Source organism: Heptranchias perlo, chromosome 38 (assembly GCF_035084215.1).
Source record: "Heptranchias perlo isolate sHepPer1 chromosome 38, sHepPer1.hap1, whole genome shotgun sequence".
Taxonomy (NCBI): Eukaryota; Metazoa; Chordata; class Chondrichthyes; order Hexanchiformes; family Hexanchidae; genus Heptranchias; species Heptranchias perlo.
In genome coordinates, this window is record NC_090362.1 from 14,406,312 (window position 1) to 14,428,276 (window position 21,965).

Below are 21,965 nucleotides of genomic sequence, written 5' to 3' on the forward strand. Positions count from 1 at the left end.
AGGGCTGTCAACCCTCCAGTATTGCCCTGGAGTTTGTAGGACTTGAAGATTAAGCTCCTGGACCCTGCTGCGAGCAACCTGGGAGAAACCCAGACATGGAAAAAAAAAGTTTTCATTTTCTTTGAACATTTTTGTTCATTAGTTTTTAAAAATATTGGAGATGGAGAATGAGGAAGGGGGGTGGAGAGGCTGTTTGATTAGACGGGGTGGTTGGAGGCGATCATGTGATTAAAATCTCCATTAGCACGTCCAACCAAAGATGGCAACCCTAAACTGAACTGACCAGGAAGGTCCCAAGTCTTGGCCATTAGTCCGTGCTGAGTTATTGATGAGGTTATATAAATGCAAGTTTCTTTTTCTCCACTTTGAGCCAATCAGAGGCGTCCTCCTCCCATCTCCTTAGTGAAGATTGAAGTTGTAGTGACCCTGTTACTGACCCAATGAAAAGCATGGCTTAAATTTATATAATTGTGCCTTATTGCTGGGATAGGAATGTGTAAATTGCTTAACTTTACAATGCAATGGTTCAGGGCTAAAGTCTCTGTCTGTGAGTCATGCTGACCGGGAGGTCCAGCTTTGATCCTCAGTCTGTGCTGATCTCAGCTGGAACCCTAAGCATCCCCCAGTGAGAGAAGGGAGATTTGGTCAGAGGTCCTTCTCCTGATCGACTTACACTGACCTCTACTGGAAGTGAACAGGAATACCAGGTGAAGGCAGGATCATGCTCGGCTCTGATCCCCTCCTGCAGTCAAATATCCTGCCTATGTTCATGTAATTCCCTCCCTAACCCTCTTCACCTCTCCTTTTAAGACGCTCTTTAAAACCTACTTCTTTGACCAAGCTTTTGGTCACCTGTCCTAATGTCTCCTCCTTTAGCTCGGTGTCAATTTTTTTGTTGTCTGATTACATTTTAGGATGTTTTACCACGTTAAAGGTGCTTTACAAATACAAGTTATTGCGATCAGTTGGTGCACTGAGAAAGAATGGGGGAGAGAGAGAGTCGCCTTGAAACTTAAGGTTTAACGTACATTTGTCAGGGAACAAACCCAGAACCTTCAGGCGTTGTGTGACTTAGTGCTATGCAGACAGTGCCTTTACGTACTAGACCCTGGGAGGAGCCCAATGAAGATTTTATCTCTGGTGCAGTGAAGAAAGCACTTTCATTTATACAGCACCTTTTACCACCTCGACATCCCAAAGTACTTCACAGCTAACGAATTACTTTTGAAGTATAACCGCTGTTGTAATATAGGAAACGTGGCAGCCAATTTGTGCACAGCAAGGTCCCACAAACAGCAGCGAGATAATCTCATGTAGTAAAAATAAAAGAACAAAGGCGACAGACTTCAGTTTTGAGCTTGCTGGGAATTTATTTTTTTGAGAGCGCCTGATGTCTCTCCTTTGGCTGATGAGCAGGGAGTTAGCCACAGTGGATGGCAAGTGCCAAAACCACAACATTTCAGCGTGATGGCATATCCCCCCTGATTTTGGCAAAGGCTGTGATGAAACAGGAGTGGATTGTTCCTATGGGAGAGAGATTCCTTGTTAGGAAATTCAATGAAGTGGGAGAACTGTAATGCCCATCATTCCTTCATCCAGTGACTCTGAATGTAAATAGATCGTCTATAAATATATACAGTAGTACAGTCTATTCCTCCTGCTTGTACACTTGATCAGCCATCAGTTTATACACTTATAAGGAATATATCTGCAAACTCCTCACTCCGTTATCACTACCCAGCTAGAGTACAGTTTGAAACAATAAATAATTTCTAGATTAGAAGCTGTGCTTGTTTTTTGGAAGACTCATCTGTAATAAAAGTCAACTTCAGGATCATTTTTCTTCTTGATAACGTATCGGTCTACACAGATTGCACTGACTTAACTCTGTTGTTAAGTCACATTTAAAGGAGTCCAGCGATTTGGTATGGGGAGAGGAGGTCTCTCCGGTGATCTCCCCTCCCCACGCCCCACTGTGGGATCCCCAAACTCAGCCATGCCACCTGAAGGCGAGGAGATACACCATCTACTGAAGAGTCAGCTTGGCTGCTGTTGCACACCCAGCGATCTAGCTCAGATTCGCAGCAACCATGCTTCTGTGGCTCCGTGATTCAATGCACCGCCCGATGTAGTAGTGAAACACGGAGGCTGAGAAGCCTGCAGGTTCAGTCTTGCGTTTGAAGAATGACCACTTGGATGGTGTCTCGGAGGGCGTTTGACACTGATGTGACCATCCTCCAACATGAGTCCGCACCTTCAGGAGAGGAAGAAGAAGAAAAAATTGGAAGGGAGAGGGGTTGGGAGGGGACGACAGTAGCTTAGGGATTCTGTTTTACAAATCTCTCCCATTGCTGAAAATCAATGGGAAAGAACAACTGTGCGAGATGATTAGAAGCCAAATCAAATTGTAGGCTGTTTCTTCAAAGCAACATTATTTGTTCTCCTAATTGATGAATTTAACATTCAGACACTGAGGATGTAATACTACAGAGTCACTAAGGTTCATACAACACATCCCCCATGTCTGTTGGAACACAGTTTCACTTTAAAACTTTCAAGGTGAAGCATTAAAAATATATTATTGTTTTACTGAGATAGACCATTTGGAAATCTTTCTAAGTTGCTCCTGTCCGATCTGGTCCACCCCCACCTCCAGCCTAATACCAGGATGGTTGTGAGTTAGCTCTGGTCTCATTTCCCTACTAGAAACTTCGCTGCCTGATATTTTACCTGAACATCTCGCCGTTTATTCACCCGAATGCCATTTGTATTTTTCTGTTCTTCTCTATACACGTTAGTTTTCTTCTTTTGTTTTTAGTCTTCACAAGTTCACACAAATGCACATACAGGAAAGAGAAAGAACTTGCATTTATATAGCGCCTTTCATGACCTTGGGACGGACCAAAGCGTTACAGAGCCAATGAAGTATTTGTGATGTGTCGTCATGGTTGTAATGTAGGTAACGTGGCAACCAATTTGCACACAGCAAGGTCCCACAGACAGCAATGAGATAAATTTCCAGGCAATCTGTTTTGATGGCATTTGTTGAGGGATAAATATTTTCCGGGAGAGTGGACAAACTCTCTTCTTCAAATAGTGCCTTGGGATCTTGTACGTCCACCTGAGAGGTCAGATAGAGCTTTGACTTAACGTCTTATCTGAAAGATACCACTTCTGATAGTTCTGTACCATGATGTCAGCCTAGATTATATGTTCAATTCTCTGGAGTGGAGCTTGAACCCATGACCTTGTCATTCAGAGGTGAGAGTGCTACCACTGGGCCAAGGCTGACATACATGGCTTATCACATCCCAAAATGCTGCATAATCAATGAATTATTTTTGAATGCAGTTACTGTTATGTAGGAAAATTAGCCAGCCAATTTGTTACAGCAAGATTTCACTCACACAAAATGAGAAAAATGACCAGTTGATCTGTTTTTGTTATTGGTTCAGGGAGGAATGTTGGCCAGGACATCAGGAGACCTCCCTGCTCCTCTTCGAGAAGAACCATGGGATCCTTTATGTCTTCCTGAACTGGCAGATGAGGCTTTAATGTAACCTCTCATCTGGCACCTCTGACAATGCAGCACTCCCTCAGTATTGCACTGAAGTGACCACCTACATTAGGTGCTCGAGTCCTGGAGTGGAGCTTGAATCTACAACCCTCTGACGCTGAGATTAGAATGTCACCACTGAGCCAAGCTGACATGAGGGAGACCTTGCAGCCCATTTGAACTCATCCGTCCAGCAAAAAAAAAAGCAGCCTTTTGTCCTCCCATCACCACTCCCACTGGGTCTTGAATGAATCTGCGGTTTTTGTCCACCCAAAATCTACTTCTAAAGTTGATCACTCTTCCTGATAATCACTGCCACCGATTCTGAATAGACCAATTTTGGTTGATGAAGTTGGCTACCACGTGACACTACACAGGTCCCTGTGGCAGAAGTGAGTGGCAGGTTGTTAAAATTGCCTGGGGACATCCTTTTAGCAGCAGAGTCTGCGCTGTGAAACTCTCCACCAAAACCCCCTTGGGCTTGCTACATCTCTCCCACTTTCCAAAGCCTCCTCCAATCCCAACTTCTTCAACCAACTCACTCTCCTAACTCTTGTCCTGGTGTCTGATCCTCCCTGGGAAGCACTTTTGAAAGTTTCAGCTTGGTTAAAGGTGCAGCATGGGCGTGAATTGTAATGGATGAATTTTTAAATCAGTGACTTGCAGAATAAAGAGGGTGTAAGTAACAGTTACTGCTTAGAGCCATGCTGTTCAGGACTGCTTCACAGGGTCAGGAAATTTTGTTTATCAAAATCCATCAATTGTTAATCAGTTCTCAGTTACACACAGCAGTGTGGGTAATTCAGTTTAGGAAAAGCTCCCTTTTACACATGTGATTCAGTTCACTGAGCGTGTGGCAGAATATTTATTGGGAAAAAGAATTCAATCAAATGATCCTGTGAGCAAAAAGAGAAGTTAAATTGGTCTGAACACCAGAGGGCTAGGAAACAATATTTCTGCAGGAAGTTAGCAACTGGCTGTAGAGTAGATAACCAGGAGTGCTCTCCAAGGGTATAATTGTAGCGTTCTGATGGTTTAGCCATTGTCCAGTATGTCATTTGCGCCATTGGGCCGAGAAGGTTTGATCCCCAGTCTGTTCCGAGTTCAACTACTACAGCTGAGATCATCATCATCATCAACAACGGTAAATTGCATTTATATAGCGCCTTAATGTAGAAAACTCCCGCAAGGCCACTAGGCTACCATACCCAACCGCTGTCTGGTGACCCGTGCTGTGGATGTGGGGTGACAAGATCCGGCTTGGCTGTGATAGCCTTGTATTCGAACAGGCACCTACTGTCTAGATTCACACATGAATGGTCACTTGGGAAAGGCCTGCCAACATCCGTGGGACCATATTTCAGCAAGGGACTGATATCCTTGAGAGATGAGGGGACAATATCCTAGGCCATAATATATGCTGAACATAGAATCTCCTGATTAATCACCTACAGATTGTCCCTCCTTAGCCAATCCCATGGTTTATCGATGTTTGACGTCTATACTGACTGTTAGCAGCGAAAAGATTGACCAAGCAGAGCCCAAAACTTCACATGAAAATGGAAAGGTATATATATTACAGCCCATGACCGATACTTGGGAATATATCATGGCTGTTATCTAATTTTGGTATTCAGATGCTGATTATTAAACCACTCACTTGGTTCCTGTGATTAGTTTACTGGCTTGTAATCTCTCCTGGGTATTCATTCCATAATCTAGTAACGGTGTTTGGATGATTTAAGCATTGAGAAGAACTCTCGCCATCTGAATCCAGAGTCTTCAACTGGCTGCTGGGGATTTCAGATAATAGTTTACAAATAGTTCCATGACATGGTGCCACCCTCTCTCTGGCATCACCTCCAGCTCTACATCTCACCACCCTCCCTTTTCTCCACCGCCATTGGCGGAGCCTTCAGTGATCTTGCCCTTGCGTTCCGGAATTCCTTTCCTAAATCCATTCTCTTCTGTCCTGAAAGCGCTGACTTCTAAAAGCAATCCTTCGACCACTTGTCCCGATGGTCAGACTTCTGGTCAGTATTGGCAGCAAGGCCTTCGACCATCAGCTAAGCTCCGTCCTGTCCACACACTCTTATAGGAGTTACTGAACATTGACCAGGAGCAGGAGCCCTGGCTGATTTCTCCCCCCCCCCCACCACCCTTACTCTATCGCCAAATGTACCACTTCACCACTACCTCAGCTAATTCAGCACAGAGCGTAGATCAGACCCCTGACCTTCTGATGTGTCTGATTCAATGACATGAGTCTACAACCAATTGAACCATTGGGGAAGCTTCTGTCTCTTCTATCTGTGGAAAGGGTGATCAGGCATAAAGTTAAATGGTTACTCTGTGCTATTTAGAAAAAAAAAATAGCCCCTTGCAGCATCTTTAATCATCGCACAGCACTAGTAAAATGCCAACCTGTTTTAGTCTTCATGGAAATGCTTCTCCCTGCCAGGGTTATGAACTGGAAATCTGACTTTGGCAAACACATAAAGCAGAGTTCCATTTATTGGCACGGCAAGCTGCTGTAATATTCAAAGAAATCTTCTAATAGTGCGGCAAGCTAATAATGTTTATATACATCCAAGGGGCTGTAGCTTCAAGTTACAATAACAACAACCTGTACTCACTTGTATGGTAGCTTCGGCATGGCAAAGAATAGGGGTGGAGGGATGACTGATGCCAATTTAGGGAGGGTACTTAAAGGCTTGGTTAATGAAGTAGGATTTGAGGAGGCTTTTAAATGTAGGGTGAGAGGTGATGAGGCAGAGCAGTTTAGGGAGGGAGTTCTCGAGTTCAGGACTGCCTATAGTGGAATGGAGAGAGTTGGGGTAGGGGGGAGGTGGAATTGCACTGTGGACTAAAGTTGAAAGAGCCAGGAATGCGAGCTAGGACTTGGATTGGGGAAGTTTGCAGAGAATGGGTGAGGCAAGGCTGTGAGGGGAACGTGCTGCGGAAGTCCCCCTTCATGTTTAAAGTTGTCTGGAACAGGAAGTAGTGAAGTATCTGTCTTGGCTATATGCAGTCTGCCCTGTTAATTCGCTGTGCCAGGCTACAAGAGGATGTCAGCCACATAAAACTAAAAGTAAAAGATTTACAGGCCACCTGGCTTCGATTTATTTCACCAGCCTAACGACATCTAGCAAAAAGGTCTCACTTGAAGATCCCTTTGAAACTGTCACAGAGAAAGGATTGCAAATGGCTCCCGTGTAAGGGATCGATCCCCTGCAAATATTGGCACACTCCTGAAAACCCAGGTCGCAAATTCTGAAAGACCATTTCAGTAACCAAAGTATGAGCGTGTTATCACGTTTGTGTTAAATATTAAATATGCCAACAAAAATAATGTGCCAATAAGTTGAGATGCAGAAATCTGATGATCTTGTAGTCGCTCGTGACCCTTTCACGGGCCCCTAACGTTGATGGGCGCCAGTTGGAAAGCCCATGCCGTTCTGTCTGAATGTTGTATAATGGGAGTTTGTACTTTACGAGCCAGAACCTCCTGAAGACTGCCCACTTCCAGAAGTTTCTAATTTTCAGTCTGTCAAACTTTTAACTGTTCAGGTAATCAACTGGGCACAATAGTGTAGTGATTGTGTTACTAGACCAGTAATCCAGAGGCCTGGACTAATAATCCAGAGAACGTGAGTTGAAGTCCCACCATGAATTCAGTTAAAAAAATTTGGAAGTATCAGTGACCATGAAGCTGTCGTAAAAATCCAACTGGTTCACTAATGTCTTCTAGGGAAGGAAAGCTGCCGTCCTTAGCCGATCTGGGCCTATATGTGACTCCAGTCCCGCAGTTGACTCTGAATTGCCCTCTGAAGTGGCCCAGCAAGCCACTCATTAGTTTCAAGCCACTCATTAGTTTCAACCCCTACCAACAGTTCAAGAAGGCTCACGTGTCACCTGTGAGATAGTGGAGGACATTTGCAGCCCGTGGAATCCTGCCCTGCAAATTGGCTGCACCATTTACCCACGTAACAGTGAGACAGTGCACTTAAGCAAAGTGCTTTGGGATGACCTGAGAGATAAATGTGTTTATAATCACAAGTTTTTTTTTCTTTCAGTCCTTTTTGTCATTTACGCTTTTTTAGGAACGTTAGGGACAGGAGTAGGCCATTTAGCCCTTCAAGCCTGCTCCGCCATTCAGTTAGATCATTGCTGATCTGTACCTCAGCTCCATTCACCCACCTTAACTCGATATCCCTTCACACCTTTACCCAACAAAAATCGATCTTATCACAGTTTTGAAAGCACCAATTGTCCCACATCCACAGCCATTTTGGGGGGAGAGTGTTCCAGATTTCCACTACCCTTTGTGTGGAAAAGTGCTTCTTGATTTCTCTCCTGAATGATCTAGCTCTAACACCTTTGGGATTAGGGAGCGGGGGTGGTCATGTGAACCGTCTCCACTCTGACCTGTCCTTCATTTCCTCTCGAGTCCCGGACCCCAAAAGCCTTTCCTTAAGATGATAGGCAATCTTTTGTGAATGCTGATTTGAGGAGTTCAGTGTTTCGTTGTGGCCCATGTAGTCCCATATAAAGTGATCCCTGTCATCGGTGATGTTTAATAAATGATGAGGACCAGGAACTTGTCCATTATTATTACCGTCCCTCCCTGATGGGTCTATTAGTGGGTGACTGAATCCCCAAGAGGTCCTGCTTGGTAATGTACTCAACGACTCTTACTAAATTGCTTTGTTGACCGCAGTTGTTTCTGTTAAATTAACACAGATGATTTATTGATGGGAACACTGTGATAAATGATCGCTTTTATTTTGTTAGTCATTTATAGCTGATTATCGTTGAGTTGGGGGGGGAGCGGGGGGGATCAGTTGAAGATGATTAAATTAATCAGTGATTGCTTGGTACAGAAATTCCTTGATTTAAAAAAAAAATAAATGTGGTGGTATTTAAAAATACATTTGTGAGAAAATATTACTTTTTTGATGCACAAAAACTGCCCTCCTAGACACTGCCCAGAAGCACAAACTAGTTCAGGTCTTGGTGCTTGTACTCAAAACAGTGCAATGCAAATAGTTTTTTTTTAAAGTTAGTTTGTAGTTGTAGGCCAGCTCAGGTGTGGAACAAGATACATTGTGTACCTGAGTGTACAACTGTGTTTTCTCGCTCCCTGCAATTATGCATGCACTTAACTAAATTACATACTTAAGAACTGTACGTACTGTATAAAATATGGTGCAGAACAAATCTATTTTCAACTTAAATGCTGCTTTAGATTGACAAATAATAGGACATCTCAGAACTGCTTAAAGGGAAAAGTGACTCCACTATATTTCCCCCAAACTTTTCTTTTAAAGGTTTCCAGTAGTTTTTCTATTGCCAGGGCCATCGGTCCCTGAGGCTTGGCTCTGGTGTAATAACAGTGACTTGCATTTATATAGCGCCTTTAACGTAGTAAAATGTCCCAAGGCTCTTCACAGGAGCGATATCAGACAAAGTTTGACACCGAGTCACATAGAGATATTAGCACAGGCTTGGTCAAAGAGAGAGGTTTTAAGGAGCGTCTTAAAGGAGGAGAGAGTGGTAGTGAGTTGGAGAGGTTTAGGGAGGGAATTCCAGAGCTTAGGGCCCAGGCAGCTGAAGGCACGGCCGCCAATGGTGGAGTGAAGGAAATCAGGGATGCGCAAGAAGCCAGCATTGGAGAAGCGCAGAGATATCAGAGTTGTAGGGCTGGAGGAGGTTACAGAGAAAGGGTTGGGCAAGATCATGGAGGGATTGGAACACAAGGATGAGAATTTTAAATTCGAGGCGTTGAAGGACCAGGAGCCAATGTAGGTCAGCGAGCATAGGGGTGATGGGTGAACGGGACTTGGTGCGAGTTAGGATACGGGCAGGAGTGTTTTGGACGAGCCCAAGTTTACGGAGGGTGGGAGGCCAGCCAGAAAAGAATAGTCAAATCTGCAGGTAACAAAAACACCAAAGAAAACTTGTCGGTTCGCTGAGGCCGAGGGACTCAAATGAGGCCATGGTGAATCTGGCAATTTTACTCTGGTGTCACCCCTGACTGTAGCACTAGGAGACTATAGAAAGTGGCCGTTGAATTGAACATTGATTACACTCACTGGACATGTTTAAACAACCTTTAAGCTGTTTATTGCGTGAAAGGAGCGCATCCAACTGCAGGCGCACGGATCCTACGTACACTGTAGTCCGTGGTGCAAACAATCTCGCTCCCATGCTTTACGCAGAGCCTACTGTGTAGGTGGGGGAGTCCAGAACAGGGGGGCACAACCTTAAAATTATGACCTCTTGCGCATCCTTGGTTTTCATTGCTCCACCATTGGCGGCCAAGCCTTCAGCTTCATAGGCCCTAAGCTCTGGAATTCCCTCCCTAAAACACTCAGCCTTTCTATCTATCGCGTGTTCTTTCTCTCTCTCTCTCCCTCTCTCTCTCTCTCTCTCTCTCTCTCTCTCTCTCTCTCCTCCTTTAAGACGCTCCTTAAAATTCACCTTTTTGGCCACCTGTCCTAATATCTCACTATGTGGTTCGGTGTCAAATTTTGGTGGTTGATCGCTCCTGTGAAGCGCCTTGGGACGTTCTAGTACGTTAAAGGCGCTATGTAAATGCAAATCGTTATGGGAGGAATATAAAATATAATTGCCTCATGTTTGTGTGTTTTTTTTTTAACAGTCTGCCCAAAAGCTTGTGGAAAGCGTGCTTGCAATGACAAGGACGAGTGCTGCCACGACGAATGCCTGGGGAGCTGTACCGCATTGAATGACAACAGGGCCTGTATGGCGTGTCGCAACTACTACCACGAGGGCCAGTGCCTCCCCAGCTGCCCGCTGGGGACCTACAAGTTCGAAGGCTGGCGCTGTGTGACCAAGGAATTCTGTTCTAAAATCCCCGGTGATAATCCCAAGGAACAGTTCGCACTCCACCAGGGGGAATGTATCCTCATCTGCCCGTCAGGATATACCCGCAATGCCAGCAGGTACAGAAGGAACGTCTTATATATGTTTGTGTTTAAATATAACGATTTTGCTTTCTTTCCCTCCCATTTTTTTCTCCCTTCTCTCCTCTCTTGGTTTAGTTGGGCAAATGCACTTCAAAGTAGACAAGTCGAACATGTATTGAATTTATTTCATCTTTCCTCTAGCTATTATTGGTCATTAAAAAATAACTTGCATTTATACAGCACCTCAGGGCATCCCAAAGCACTTTACAGCCGATATATTAATAGTCATTTCTTATGTAGGTAAACATGGCCGCTATTTTGTGCACAGAACGATCCCACCAACAACGAAATGAATTTAATCTGTTTTGGTCATAACCGATTGAGGGATGAATGTTGCCTAGGCCAATGGGAGAACTCTCTGCTCTTCTTCAAAAAAAGTGAAATGGAATTTATTTTGCATCCGCCCGAGCAGGTAGAAGAAGCCTTGGTTTGACGTGTCGTCCAAAAGACAGCACCTCTGACTGTGCAGCACTCCCTCAGTGTCAGCCTAGATTAACGTACCCAAGCCTGAGGAGTGGGCCTTGAACCGACACCCTTCTGACTCAGAGGCAAGAGTGTGGCCAATTGAGTCAGCAGTTTGGGGTCATCGGTCTCATAGGGACCAAATACCATTCCCATTTACTCATGCTAAAATTAGCAAAGAGAGGAATTTTGGTTCTTATATTTATAAAGCATGAAATGGTCTTTCTCAGTACAGATTTAGTATTTTAGAAACTCCAGAATGGTGTTTTTTTGTGGGGGTGGGGTGATGTGGAGGGAAGAGAATGAAAGTGACAACATGTGCTGTAAAGGCTGCATATAGAGTAAGTATTGGGTTGGGACATGTTTGAAGACAGTGACATAAGGAGTTCAAGTGAGATAAAATGTGACAGTCCATATCTTGCTCCAGTTCAATTGTTTGTTTCTGCTGAAAGCTGGGAGCTCATTTTGATTATATAAGAAATCATTTTTATATATTTTTTTTAAAGTTTTTCAGATTTAGTGTGTTTCATTAAAAATAATTTAATAAAAGAACTTGGGTTTTTATAGCACTTTATCACCTCTCAGGTCTCAAAGCACTTTGCATACTTTGAATTATTTTGAAGTGCAGTTACTGTTGTTATGTAAGCAAACACAGCAATTATTTTGCACACAGCAAGATCCCACAGAGAGAAATTAGTTGGATGACTGTTGCATCTGTTTTTGGTTTTGGATGAGGGAGAGATGTTTGCTAGGACACCAGGAGAACTTTCTGTTCTTTGAATCATGTCATGGGGCCTTTAACATTCCAAACGAGCACGTGAATGAGGTCTGGGGTTAATGTCTCACCTGTAGGATGGTAATTCTGACGGTGCAGCGCTCCCTCTTTACAACCTGCTAGAACTGGCCTAGATCATGCGCTCAAATCTCGGAATAGCATTTGATCCTGACTCCGAGTTGAGGTCCTTACCAACTGAGCCAAGCTGGTTGGTAAGGACCAGATTACCAACTTTGCCAACCAAGGCCCAACTTCATCCAAAAATGCACTTTACACAAAACCCTTTAAGACCCATCATTCACAGCCTTGAGTCGAACGCATGCAATCCAATGTTTTGACTTTAATGTGCATGCGATAGGCCATAATGCATACGGGGAGATTGTAAGATAGATACTGATGGAGGGCGGTTGGTCAATGCCATTTGATTGTTGGGAAAGCATCACACCTAAGCCTGGTCTTGCGCTCACCTGTTGTCCACACACGTCCCCCTCTCCAACCCAGGCGGTGAAGCCCATTAGAGTGCCTGCACCATCATCCTGGTTGAGAGCAGTTATCTCAGCATGGACTGCAGATTGGATCTTGGACCTGCCTGGCTGATGTGTTTTAGCAACTGAGCCATCAGGAAAGAAACTGCACTGAGAGGGGGTGATCTGATTAAGGTGTTTGAAATGGTGAAGTGATTCAATAGGGTAGATACAGAGCAACAATTTCTTCTAGTGGGAGAATCCAGAATAGGAGAGCATAATAAAATTAGAGCTAGGCCGTTTAGGAGTGAAATCAGGAAGCACTTTTTCACACAAAGGGTGGTGGAAACCCGAAACTCTCCTCCAAAAGGCTGTGGATTCTAGATCAATTGAAATTTTCAAGACTTGAGATCAATAGATTTTTGTTAGGTGAGGGTATCAAGAGATATAGAGCCAAAGCAGGAAATGGAGTAGAACTACAGACCAGCTAATTTAATGGCGGAACAGGCTCGATGGGCTGAATGGCCCATGCCTATTCCTATGTTTCCCATGACCCGCTTTGTCCCTGCAAAGAGTGTTTTCAGTGAAGTAGTTAGTTTGTTTGCCCAGGTCCCATTCTCCAGGAGAATGATTACGACATGGTTGCAATACAAAGCAGACTCTTTGTTTTTGGACAGTTGATAATTATTTGTTGGCTGGGAATTCAGTTCAAACAAGTTTAGTTGATTCAACCCGACATTAACACTGTATTGGGTGAAGTATTCTAAACTTGATTTTAACCTTGAAGTTGAACCAGTTTTTAGTGACAGTGTGGAACTGTTTATGTTCTTGTATTTGATCTATGTGTAGACTGTTCCAGCCGTACACCTTCTCAGTCATCTGCTTGAGGGCAAGGCAGAAATTCCGTGATTCAGATTTCTTTAAACCATAACTTCTCACCTCAATTTAGTGGAAAAACTAGACACAAGGGAACAGCACTTCATACTTGTGTCTACATCACTTCGTACTGGTGTCAGCTTTTAAAATTAAAGCAAGCACACGTATCCCCAAGTTACTACTGTAAAATTACAAGTCTCTTTTTTTCTCGTTTGCTACCCCTTTATCTCACTAGCCACTTTTTCTCACTCACTCGACATTTTTCTGTCCCTCTTCCTTTCTCCTCTCTCCCTTGCCACCACTGCAGTCCCTCTCTTCTGCCCCTTTCTCTCCTCCTCTTTCTGCCCCTTTCTCTTTTCTCCTCTTTCTGCCCCTTTCTCTTTTCTCCTCTTTCTGCCCCTTTCTCTCCTCCTCTTTCTGACCCTTTCTCCGTTCTCTTTCTGACCCTTTCTCCGTTCTCTTTCTGACCCTTTCCCTCTTCTCCCCCTTCTGTAACTATGTTGAGAAATGTAACTATTTATCTCCTCAATTGCCTAAAGTTGTTTCAAGGGTTCCCTGATGGTTCAGTTGGTAAAGGCCGAGTGTAACTAAGCTGTGTGGGCCAGATGGTCCCAGGGTTCCATCCCCATTCAGTTACCTGACCACAGATGGGGCAGGACCCCCCCCCCCAGTGCCCTTCAGTTAGGAAGGTGAAAATGAGACTGGAATGGACACTTGGGAAAGGTACTGGACGGTGGCAGGTGGCTGTGGAGCTGTATGCCAGAAATACTCAGCGGCCTTCAGAACGAAAGAACTTGCATTTATATTGCATCTGTCACATCCTCAGGCTGTCCTATAGGACTTCACAACCAATGAGTAACTTTTGAAGTGCAGTCACTTGTTTTGTAAGCAAATACAGCAACCAAGTTGGGCAGAGCAAGATCCCACTGATAACAAGCGAGTTAAATGAGCAGTTTAGCCTGTTGATTCTTGGCTTGGAGCTCCATAGACATTGGCTGCTCCACAGTGCCATGTCCAATTGGCCATTCTTTGTGTGCATCTAGACATTGTCAGCAACCCTGGGGAATCATCGTACCCAATTCTAGTCACATTCCCCCCCGTCCCCAGGATAGTTATCAGGAGTAGGAACTGTAGCCCAGGGATGTGAAAGCCCACTTTCATTCCCCATGTGTTCCATCTGAAGCAACAGAGATCAAACCTAGGACCTTCCTGCTTTGTATGGCTCAGTAAAACCCTTAATATTTTACAACTTTCAAAAAAAAAAAATTCCACTGAGGAAAAAAGGGTGTAAAAGAAATGACAGCCATCCGTGGCTAAGTAAAGAAATTAAGGATAGTATCCGACTAAAAACAAGGACATATAAGGTAGCCAAACTTAGTGGGAGGATAGAAGATTGGGAAGTCTTCAAAAGACAGCAAAAAGTAACTAAAGGATTGATTAAGAAAGGGAAGATAGATTATGAAAATAAATGTGCATAAAATATAAAAACAGATAGCAAGAGTTTCTACAGTTATATAAAAAGAAAAAGGGTGGCTAAGGAAAACGTAGGTCCCTTAGAGGATGAGACCGGGAAATTAATGGTGGGAAACATGGAGATGGCAAAAATGCTGAACAAATATTTTGTTTCAGTCTTTACGGTAGAGGACACTAAGAATATCCCAACACTGGGCAAACAGGGGGCTCTAGGGGGGGAGGAGCTAAATACGATTAAAATCACTAAGGAATTGGTACTCAGTAAATTAATGGGACTCAAGGCGGATAAATCCCCTGGACCTCATGGCTTACATCCTAGGGTCTTGAGGGAAGTGGCAGTAGGGATTGTGGATGCTTTGGTAATAATTTTCCAAAATTCTCTGGACTCGGCAAAGGTCCCAGCAGATTGGAAAACTGCAAATGTAACACCCTTATTTAAAAAGGGTAGTAGGCAGAAGGCTGGAAATTATAGACCAGTTAGCCTAACATCTGTGGTGGGTAAAATTTTGGAGTCTATTATTAAGGAGACAGTAGTGGAACATTTGGATAAACATAATTTAATCGGACAAAGTCAGCATGGCTTTACGAAGGGGAAGTCATGTCTGACAAATTTGCTTGAGTTCTTTGAGGACATAACGTACAGGGTGGATAAAGGGGAACCAGTGGGCGTAGTGTATTTAGACTTCCAGAAGGCATTCGACAAGGTGCCACATAAAAGATTATTGCTCAAGATAAAGAATCACTGGATTGGGGGTAATATTCTGGCATGGGTGGAGGATTGGTTATCTAACAGGAAGCAGAGAGTTGGGATAAATGGTTCATTCTCGGACTGGCAACCAGTAGCCAGTGGTGTTCCGCAGGGGTCGGTGCTGGGTCCCCAACTCTTTACAATCTATATTAACGATTTGGAGGAGGGGACCGAGTGTAACATATCAAAGTTTGTAGATGATACAAAGATGGGAGGGAAAGTAGAGAGTGAGGAGGACATAAAAAACCTACAAGGGGATATAGACAGGCTGGGTGAGTGGGCGGAGATTTGGCAGATGCAATACAATATTGGAAAATGTGAGGTTATGCACTTTGGCAGGAAAAATCAGAGAGCAAGTTATTATCTTAATGGCAAGAAACTGGAAAGTACTGCAGTACAAAGGGATCTGGGGGTCCTAGTGCATGAAAATCAAAAGGTTAGTATGTAGGTGCAGCAGGTGATCAAGAAGGCCAACAGAATGTTGGCTTTTATTGCTAGGGGGATAGAATATAAAAACAGGGAGGTATTGCTGCAGTTATATAAGGTATTGGTGAGACCGCACCTGGAATACTGCATACAGTTTTGGTCTCCATACTTAAGAAAAGACATACTTGCTCTCAAGGCAGTACAAAGAAGGTTCACTTGGTTAATCCCGGGGATGAGGGGGCGGACATATGAGGAGAGGTTGAGTAGATTGGGACTCTACTCATTGGAGTTCAGAAGAATGAGATTGCGATCTTATTGAAACATATAAGATTGTGAAGGGGCTTGATCGGGTGAATGCGGTAAGGATGTTCCCAAGGATGGGTGAAACTAGAACCAGGGGGCTTAATCTTAGAATAAGGGGCTGCTCTTTGAAAACTGAGATGAGGAGAAACTTCTTCACTCAGAGGGTGGTAGGTCTGTGGAATTTGCTGCCCCAGGAAGCTGTGGAAGCTACATCACTAAATAAATTTAAAACAGTTTCCTAGAAGTAAAGGGAATTAGGGGTTACGGGGAGCGGGCAGGAAATTGGACATGAATTTAGATTTGAGGTTAGGATCAGATCAGCCATGATCTTATTGAATGGCGGAGCAGGCTCGAGGGGCCGATTGGCCTACTCCTGTTCCTATTTCTTATGTTCTTATAGTGCATTTACCCAACTGAGCCCCAGGGAGAACTGAAGATTTTATCTTGGGGTGGGGGGAGCAGGGGTAGACAGAACGAAATGGTGGTTGTTGCCCCCCCAGGCGTGTGAAACTGTGGTTACTTATTTCCCATGGGAATTGAGACATTACCTCATACTGGCTAATCTCGCAGTGAACGGGAGGCCACGGCACCTACACAAACACCTGATAACTGAATGATTCACTTTCCTGAAGGAATGGTGCAGGAGGAAACCAGTCTGTTGAACAGTACAGTTTAATGAGCTACTTGTGCTCGCCAAGTAAATGATAACACCATGCTTCTGGAGAAAAGTTTATTCTCTCCCATCCTGATATAGTGATGAATCTAAAAATGCCCTTTTATATTAATCTCTCCCCTCTCCTCTCTCTACATGCTGTCTTTCTCTCGAACATAGTATTTGTCTGTCTGTGTGTGCCTCTCTCTCGCTCACTCTCTCCTCTCTCTACATGCTGTCTTTCTCTCGAACATAGTATCTGTCTGTGTGTCTCTCTCTGACGCACACGCACATACACACTCTCACTTCTAAGAGGTTGTGTGTCTTATTATCTCATCAATAATTTAATTTACATAATTTCAGCATCATAATCTAGGCTGACACTTGTGTGGTACCGAGGGAGTACTGCATTGGCAGAGCTGCCCATTTTTTCACCAGAATCCCATCCGCCTATTCAAGTGGACGTTAAAAGATTCCGTAGCATCATTTGGAGAACTGTCCGACGTTCCTCCCTCATCAACACTACCAAAAACAGGTCATCCGTCCCATTGCTGTTCGTGGCATCTTGCTGTGTGCAAAATGGCTGCCATATTTACCTGCATAAGTGACTACCTTTCAGCGTAATTCATTGTATATGAGACAGTTTGAGATATTTCTGCGAGATGTGATAAAGCGCTACATAAGTACAAATCCCTGTCTGGTGGATGTAAAAGATCCCATTGGTGCTATTCAAACCTGAGCAGGGGAGTTCTCCCTGGTGTCCCAGCCAACATTTATCCCCCAACAAAGACTACTAAGAACAGATTATCTGGCCGTTTATCTCCTTGATAAAGGACCTTGCTGTGTGCAAATTGGCTGCCGTGTTTATCTGCATAACAACAGCAGCACTTACATTGGCTGTGAAATGCGTTGGGACGTCCTGAGGATGTGAAAGGTGCTATATAAGTGCAAGTTTGTTCATTCTGTCGACTGAGTCACTGGCACAATGATTTGTGAACTGTACTGAGGGATGTTACAGGAATTAAACCTTCCTTGCCGATCATCCATTTCCAAATAACACAAAAGTAAGAAGCTCCTCTATCCAGGATTTTAATTGTAGTGATAAATATTACTGGCAAAAAATGTCCCAAAAATAAATAAGATGCCAAAAGAGAATGCTGAACAAATGATGCCATGTATCAAAATTATAACCAGTGCAAGTATACCCCTCAACCTGGTCTCTTTATTGGAGTGGGGAGGGGGAAAGAGATTTTTTTTCAACTGCTTTTGTCCTGAGTTGGAATGTATGTAGTGCTGTCACCTTTGGAAAAATGCAGGGTTGAAAATGGAAAGGGACAGTTGATGTGTGTCGCCAGGACGAGGATTGGACCCTGTTTTAACCGCTTTTGTGTGTCGGGTTTCGGTAACCTCGAGTGACTTCTTTCCCCTTCTCGCAGCATGTACTGCACCCCCTGTGATGGCCCTTGTCCGCATGTCTGTTCGGTGGATACGAAGACCATCGATTCTGTCACCGCTGCCCAAAGCCTGAAGGGATGCACGGTTATTGATGGCAACTTGATCATCACAATCCGCAGGGGAAGTGAGTCCAGCCAGCTTTTATTTATTAGTTGTTTGTTTATTCAGGTAAATGATTGTCATTCTTCCTGCGGCACGCTCCTCTTCCCCCCCCGCCCTTCCATTTTCCTCCACTCTGTCTCAAAGTATTGATTCCTGTGGTTCTCCAGGCGTTGGCGGCCCTCCATTACCTCACCCGAGTGGCCGCTCTTCACGGTGATGAGCGTTGGCCGGTCTCGTCAACCGTGGGGAAGTATTACAACCGAGCCCAGGTCCACTCATTCTCGTTGGAGTCACTGGGCAAGGCTTCAGAGTGGCCTCCCTGAGTGTATTTGCCAAATCGTGCCGAGCTAGGTGCCGTTCTAGATTGTAGGGGGTTGGATTGAGACTCCAAAACTCACGACACATGGCAGACACAGGAGACTCTCAACCCATCGGTCTGGGCTGGATTTGAGCTTGGGTCTCAGAGATGAAAGAACAGTGCACCAACTGCTTAGTCTCCCCGGCCATTCTTAATGTGCGATACTAAGACGGTGAGTGCCGGCAGACGTGCAGACACGCACTTGCCGGCTAGACTCGATACATCATGATCGGGAGCCGGAAGCCCAGGCTGTGCAATGTACTGATATCTGCTTCTGTCTCTAAACTGGAAGAGTTCAAAATCAGCGTTTTACAGAAGGGATTTCACTCTTGCCTGGGCTGGTCCAAACCAATTTAATTTTAGACCCATTGAACCTGAGGAGCTCGGCCTTTCTCTGGAAGGAGGATGCTGCGTTTTAAGTTCTTCACCCATTCTTCACACACTGACTCCTGGACATTAGCTGCAGGGGTGCCCTGTAGGCCGAACATTCAGTAAACCGGCCTCTCTCTCTGTTTTTGTTAAAATGGAAATATTTAACTTTTATTTTTCCTTCCATCAGACAACATCGCTGCAGAGCTGGAGGCGAACCTCGGCCTGATAGAAACCATTTCCGGATACGTCAAAATCCGCCATTCCTATGCCTTGGTCTCGCTCTCCTTCTTCAAGAGCCTGCGTTACATCAATGGGGAGGATCAGCTCGAAGGGTAAGAGCCCCACAGGGAACGTTACTGTTGGAAAAGCCATTGTGTTGCAGGTTATCAAATGCATGTTGGATCAAGCAAAACAAGCATCCCCAATGCCAATCCCATCGGGGACTCGATGAGTTTAGTCAGTGGGGAAAATCCCCGACTCTCTCGTGCTGAAGTAGCTGGTCTCAGCCGGTGCTGCATTTGGGGCGATGCCTTTGAAACCAACGTCCTAATGTTACAAGAGGGAAAATCGACCCATTCCTCATTGGCAAGGATCCCTACTGAAAATTGCACAAGTTGGCAGGGAACATTACCAGGCTTGACTGCAGTGCCAGGCTTGACTGCAGCGAAACAGCCAACTGACGCGCTCGGCCTAGGCTCAATTATAAAGAAAGAAATTACATTTGTACGTTGCTTTTTCAGACCTCAGGACATCTCATGCATGAACTACTTTTGAAGTGTATTTACTATTTTATATTATTCCTACCTTACAACAGTGACAACACTCAACAAAAAAGTACTTCATTGGGTGTAAAGTGCTTTGTGACGTCCTGAAGTCGTTATATAAATGCATGTTCTTTCTTTCTTGTCTTATGGCAACCAATTTGTGCACAGCAAGAACCCACAAACATCAATGAGGGAATCTGTTTTGGTCGTGTTGGTTGAGGGATAAATGAGAACTCCCCCTGCTCTTTGAACAGTGCTGTGAGATCTTTTATGTCCACAAGAACAGGCAGACAGGGCCTGGGTTTAATGTCTCATCCAAAAGGCGGCACCTCCGACAGTGCAGCACTCCCTCAGTACTGCTCGGGAGTGTTGGCCTAGAATTTGTGCTCAAGCCTCTGGAGTGGGGCCTTCTGTCTCAGAGGCGAGAGTGCTCATTGGAGAACAGCCTTCCGTGAGAAATCGGTTGAGGCTGCTGATGTGCATGAAACTGAATCCCAGCCAGAGGCAACACCTTCTGGTCAGGAGGGGGAAAATTGTGAAGAATTTTAATAAAATCCCAACCGATTAAATTGGAACTGATGCTGAAATCTGGTGACAGCAACCCCCAGTTTTCGTGCCAGCACTGTAAGGCGATACCATTGATCCGTCCACTGGCTCTGCTATGGTGATTTTCACCAGTGCCCCAAAAACCAGTAACTTCTCCCCCTTTCCCCAGGCAGTTTTTCCTCCACACCGAACTTGCTCACAAAATTCACCTCATATTTGAAGAAGAGTTCTCCCCGGGGTGCTGTCCAACATTCATCCCTCAACCAACAGCACTAAAAACCGATGATCTGGTCATTTATCCCATTGCTGTCATGTTTGTCTACATAACTTCAGAAGTAATCAATTGGTTGTGAAACACTTTGAGAGGAGCTAAGGACTCGGTCATGTGTGATATAAATGCAAGATTCTCTTCATAAAGCTAAAATAAATCGAGTGGAGGAGAGGTGTAAGTGAGGAAACCCAAAGATTAAATTTGATGAAGTACAAATATTTCTGTAATTGCATCAGAACAATGTAGTTGAACACCTCCCCTTCCTCCCTCATACAATCTCGGCCCAAAAATACACACACAATTTTAAATGGTAGAAATGCTAATTGCAGAAAGGTAGACTTTTATTCCCAGTGCAAATAATGAACTTCATACAGGGAGGATTTCAGCATAAGCAGGGAGGGTCATGGGAAAGGTCAGTTTGGAGAGACTATCGATCCACTTTGTTTTGAAGTGCTTGGTTTCACGTGCCTTTATGATACGGCCCAGTGGTCACAAAGCTGTACAGGTTCAGGAAAAACAAAAACTTTTAGTGGTTGTAAGCTCTTTGCATAAGTCGTATAGAATAACAGGTGCCTGAAAGTATGATACAAGGCCGCAAGCCAGTCGAGGGGTTTATAAAGCCACCTGAACCCCGAGGTCACGTTGCTCCTGCTGCCACCTTCCTTGGACATCTGGTGCTTATATAATACACACCATGGGAATCCTCTTAGGACAGCTCTGGGTTATTTTCTAACCGCTGTCCAGTTGCGATTTATGAACTTGGTGCCTTTAATCCCATTTTCTCCCCCCCTCCCCCCCCCCCCCCCCCCGATTGATGCTGGTATACAATTCTGCAGGAGCCATCAGCCTTCCAGCACCTCATCCAAGTTGCTGTTCTTCCCTTTGTGAGCTGAGTCAGTGTTGACCGATTATACAACTGTTGGGGGGGAGGGAACGGGGGGGGGGGGACGAGTCACACCTCACCCGCGAGCTACTCAGGCTAGCTTTCCACCAGTGGCCCTGGACAATGAGCAGGAACCCTGAATTATTATTCCCCCTCCCTCCTGCCTTCATAGACCAGGCTGCTGAGGTAAATTGTAGTGCCCCAATAACTGCCTGTAAAGCTTCTTATTTAATGAAATCGAACGCTGCAAATATGCCCAATTTATGGGACTTTACAGCGATAGAAAAAGGGAAGAGTTCTACATAGCAAAACTGTTTGTATGGGTCTGAGAAATAGGTTAATTAAAGTCGCCCTCAGTTATTTGAGACTTGCAAGTAACTTTTCCTGCCTGTGTACTGATCTCTAATGAAGATTCAGTTAGGACTGGGCAGGAAGTGTTTTGTGCCTCTTCTCTTCGGCCTGGGACGATAGCGCAGGGCCCCATGCT

The 21,965-nt window shown here is 44.6% G+C and overlaps 1 protein-coding gene and 1 long non-coding RNA gene across 2 annotated transcripts in view; one reads left to right on the forward strand and one right to left on the reverse strand.

Annotated features, from left to right (window-relative positions):
• igf1ra (insulin-like growth factor 1a receptor) overlaps positions 1–21,965 on the forward strand; it is a 222,783-nt gene that overhangs the window by 149,572 nt on the left and 51,246 nt on the right. Inside the window, exons 3-5 of the mRNA XM_067973504.1 lie at positions 10,221–10,524; positions 18,164–18,306; positions 19,202–19,346. Coding sequence (XP_067829605.1) covers positions 10,221–10,524; positions 18,164–18,306; positions 19,202–19,346 — 592 coding nt within the window. The remainder of the gene's footprint in view (positions 1–10,220; positions 10,525–18,163; positions 18,307–19,201; positions 19,347–21,965) is intronic.
• The window catches only part of LOC137304790 (uncharacterized), a 46,627-nt gene continuing 45,572 nt past the window's right edge, over positions 20,911–21,965 (reverse strand). Inside the window, exon 4 of the long non-coding RNA XR_010958640.1 lies at positions 20,911–21,092. This is a non-coding gene — a long non-coding RNA (uncharacterized lncRNA). The remainder of the gene's footprint in view (positions 21,093–21,965) is intronic.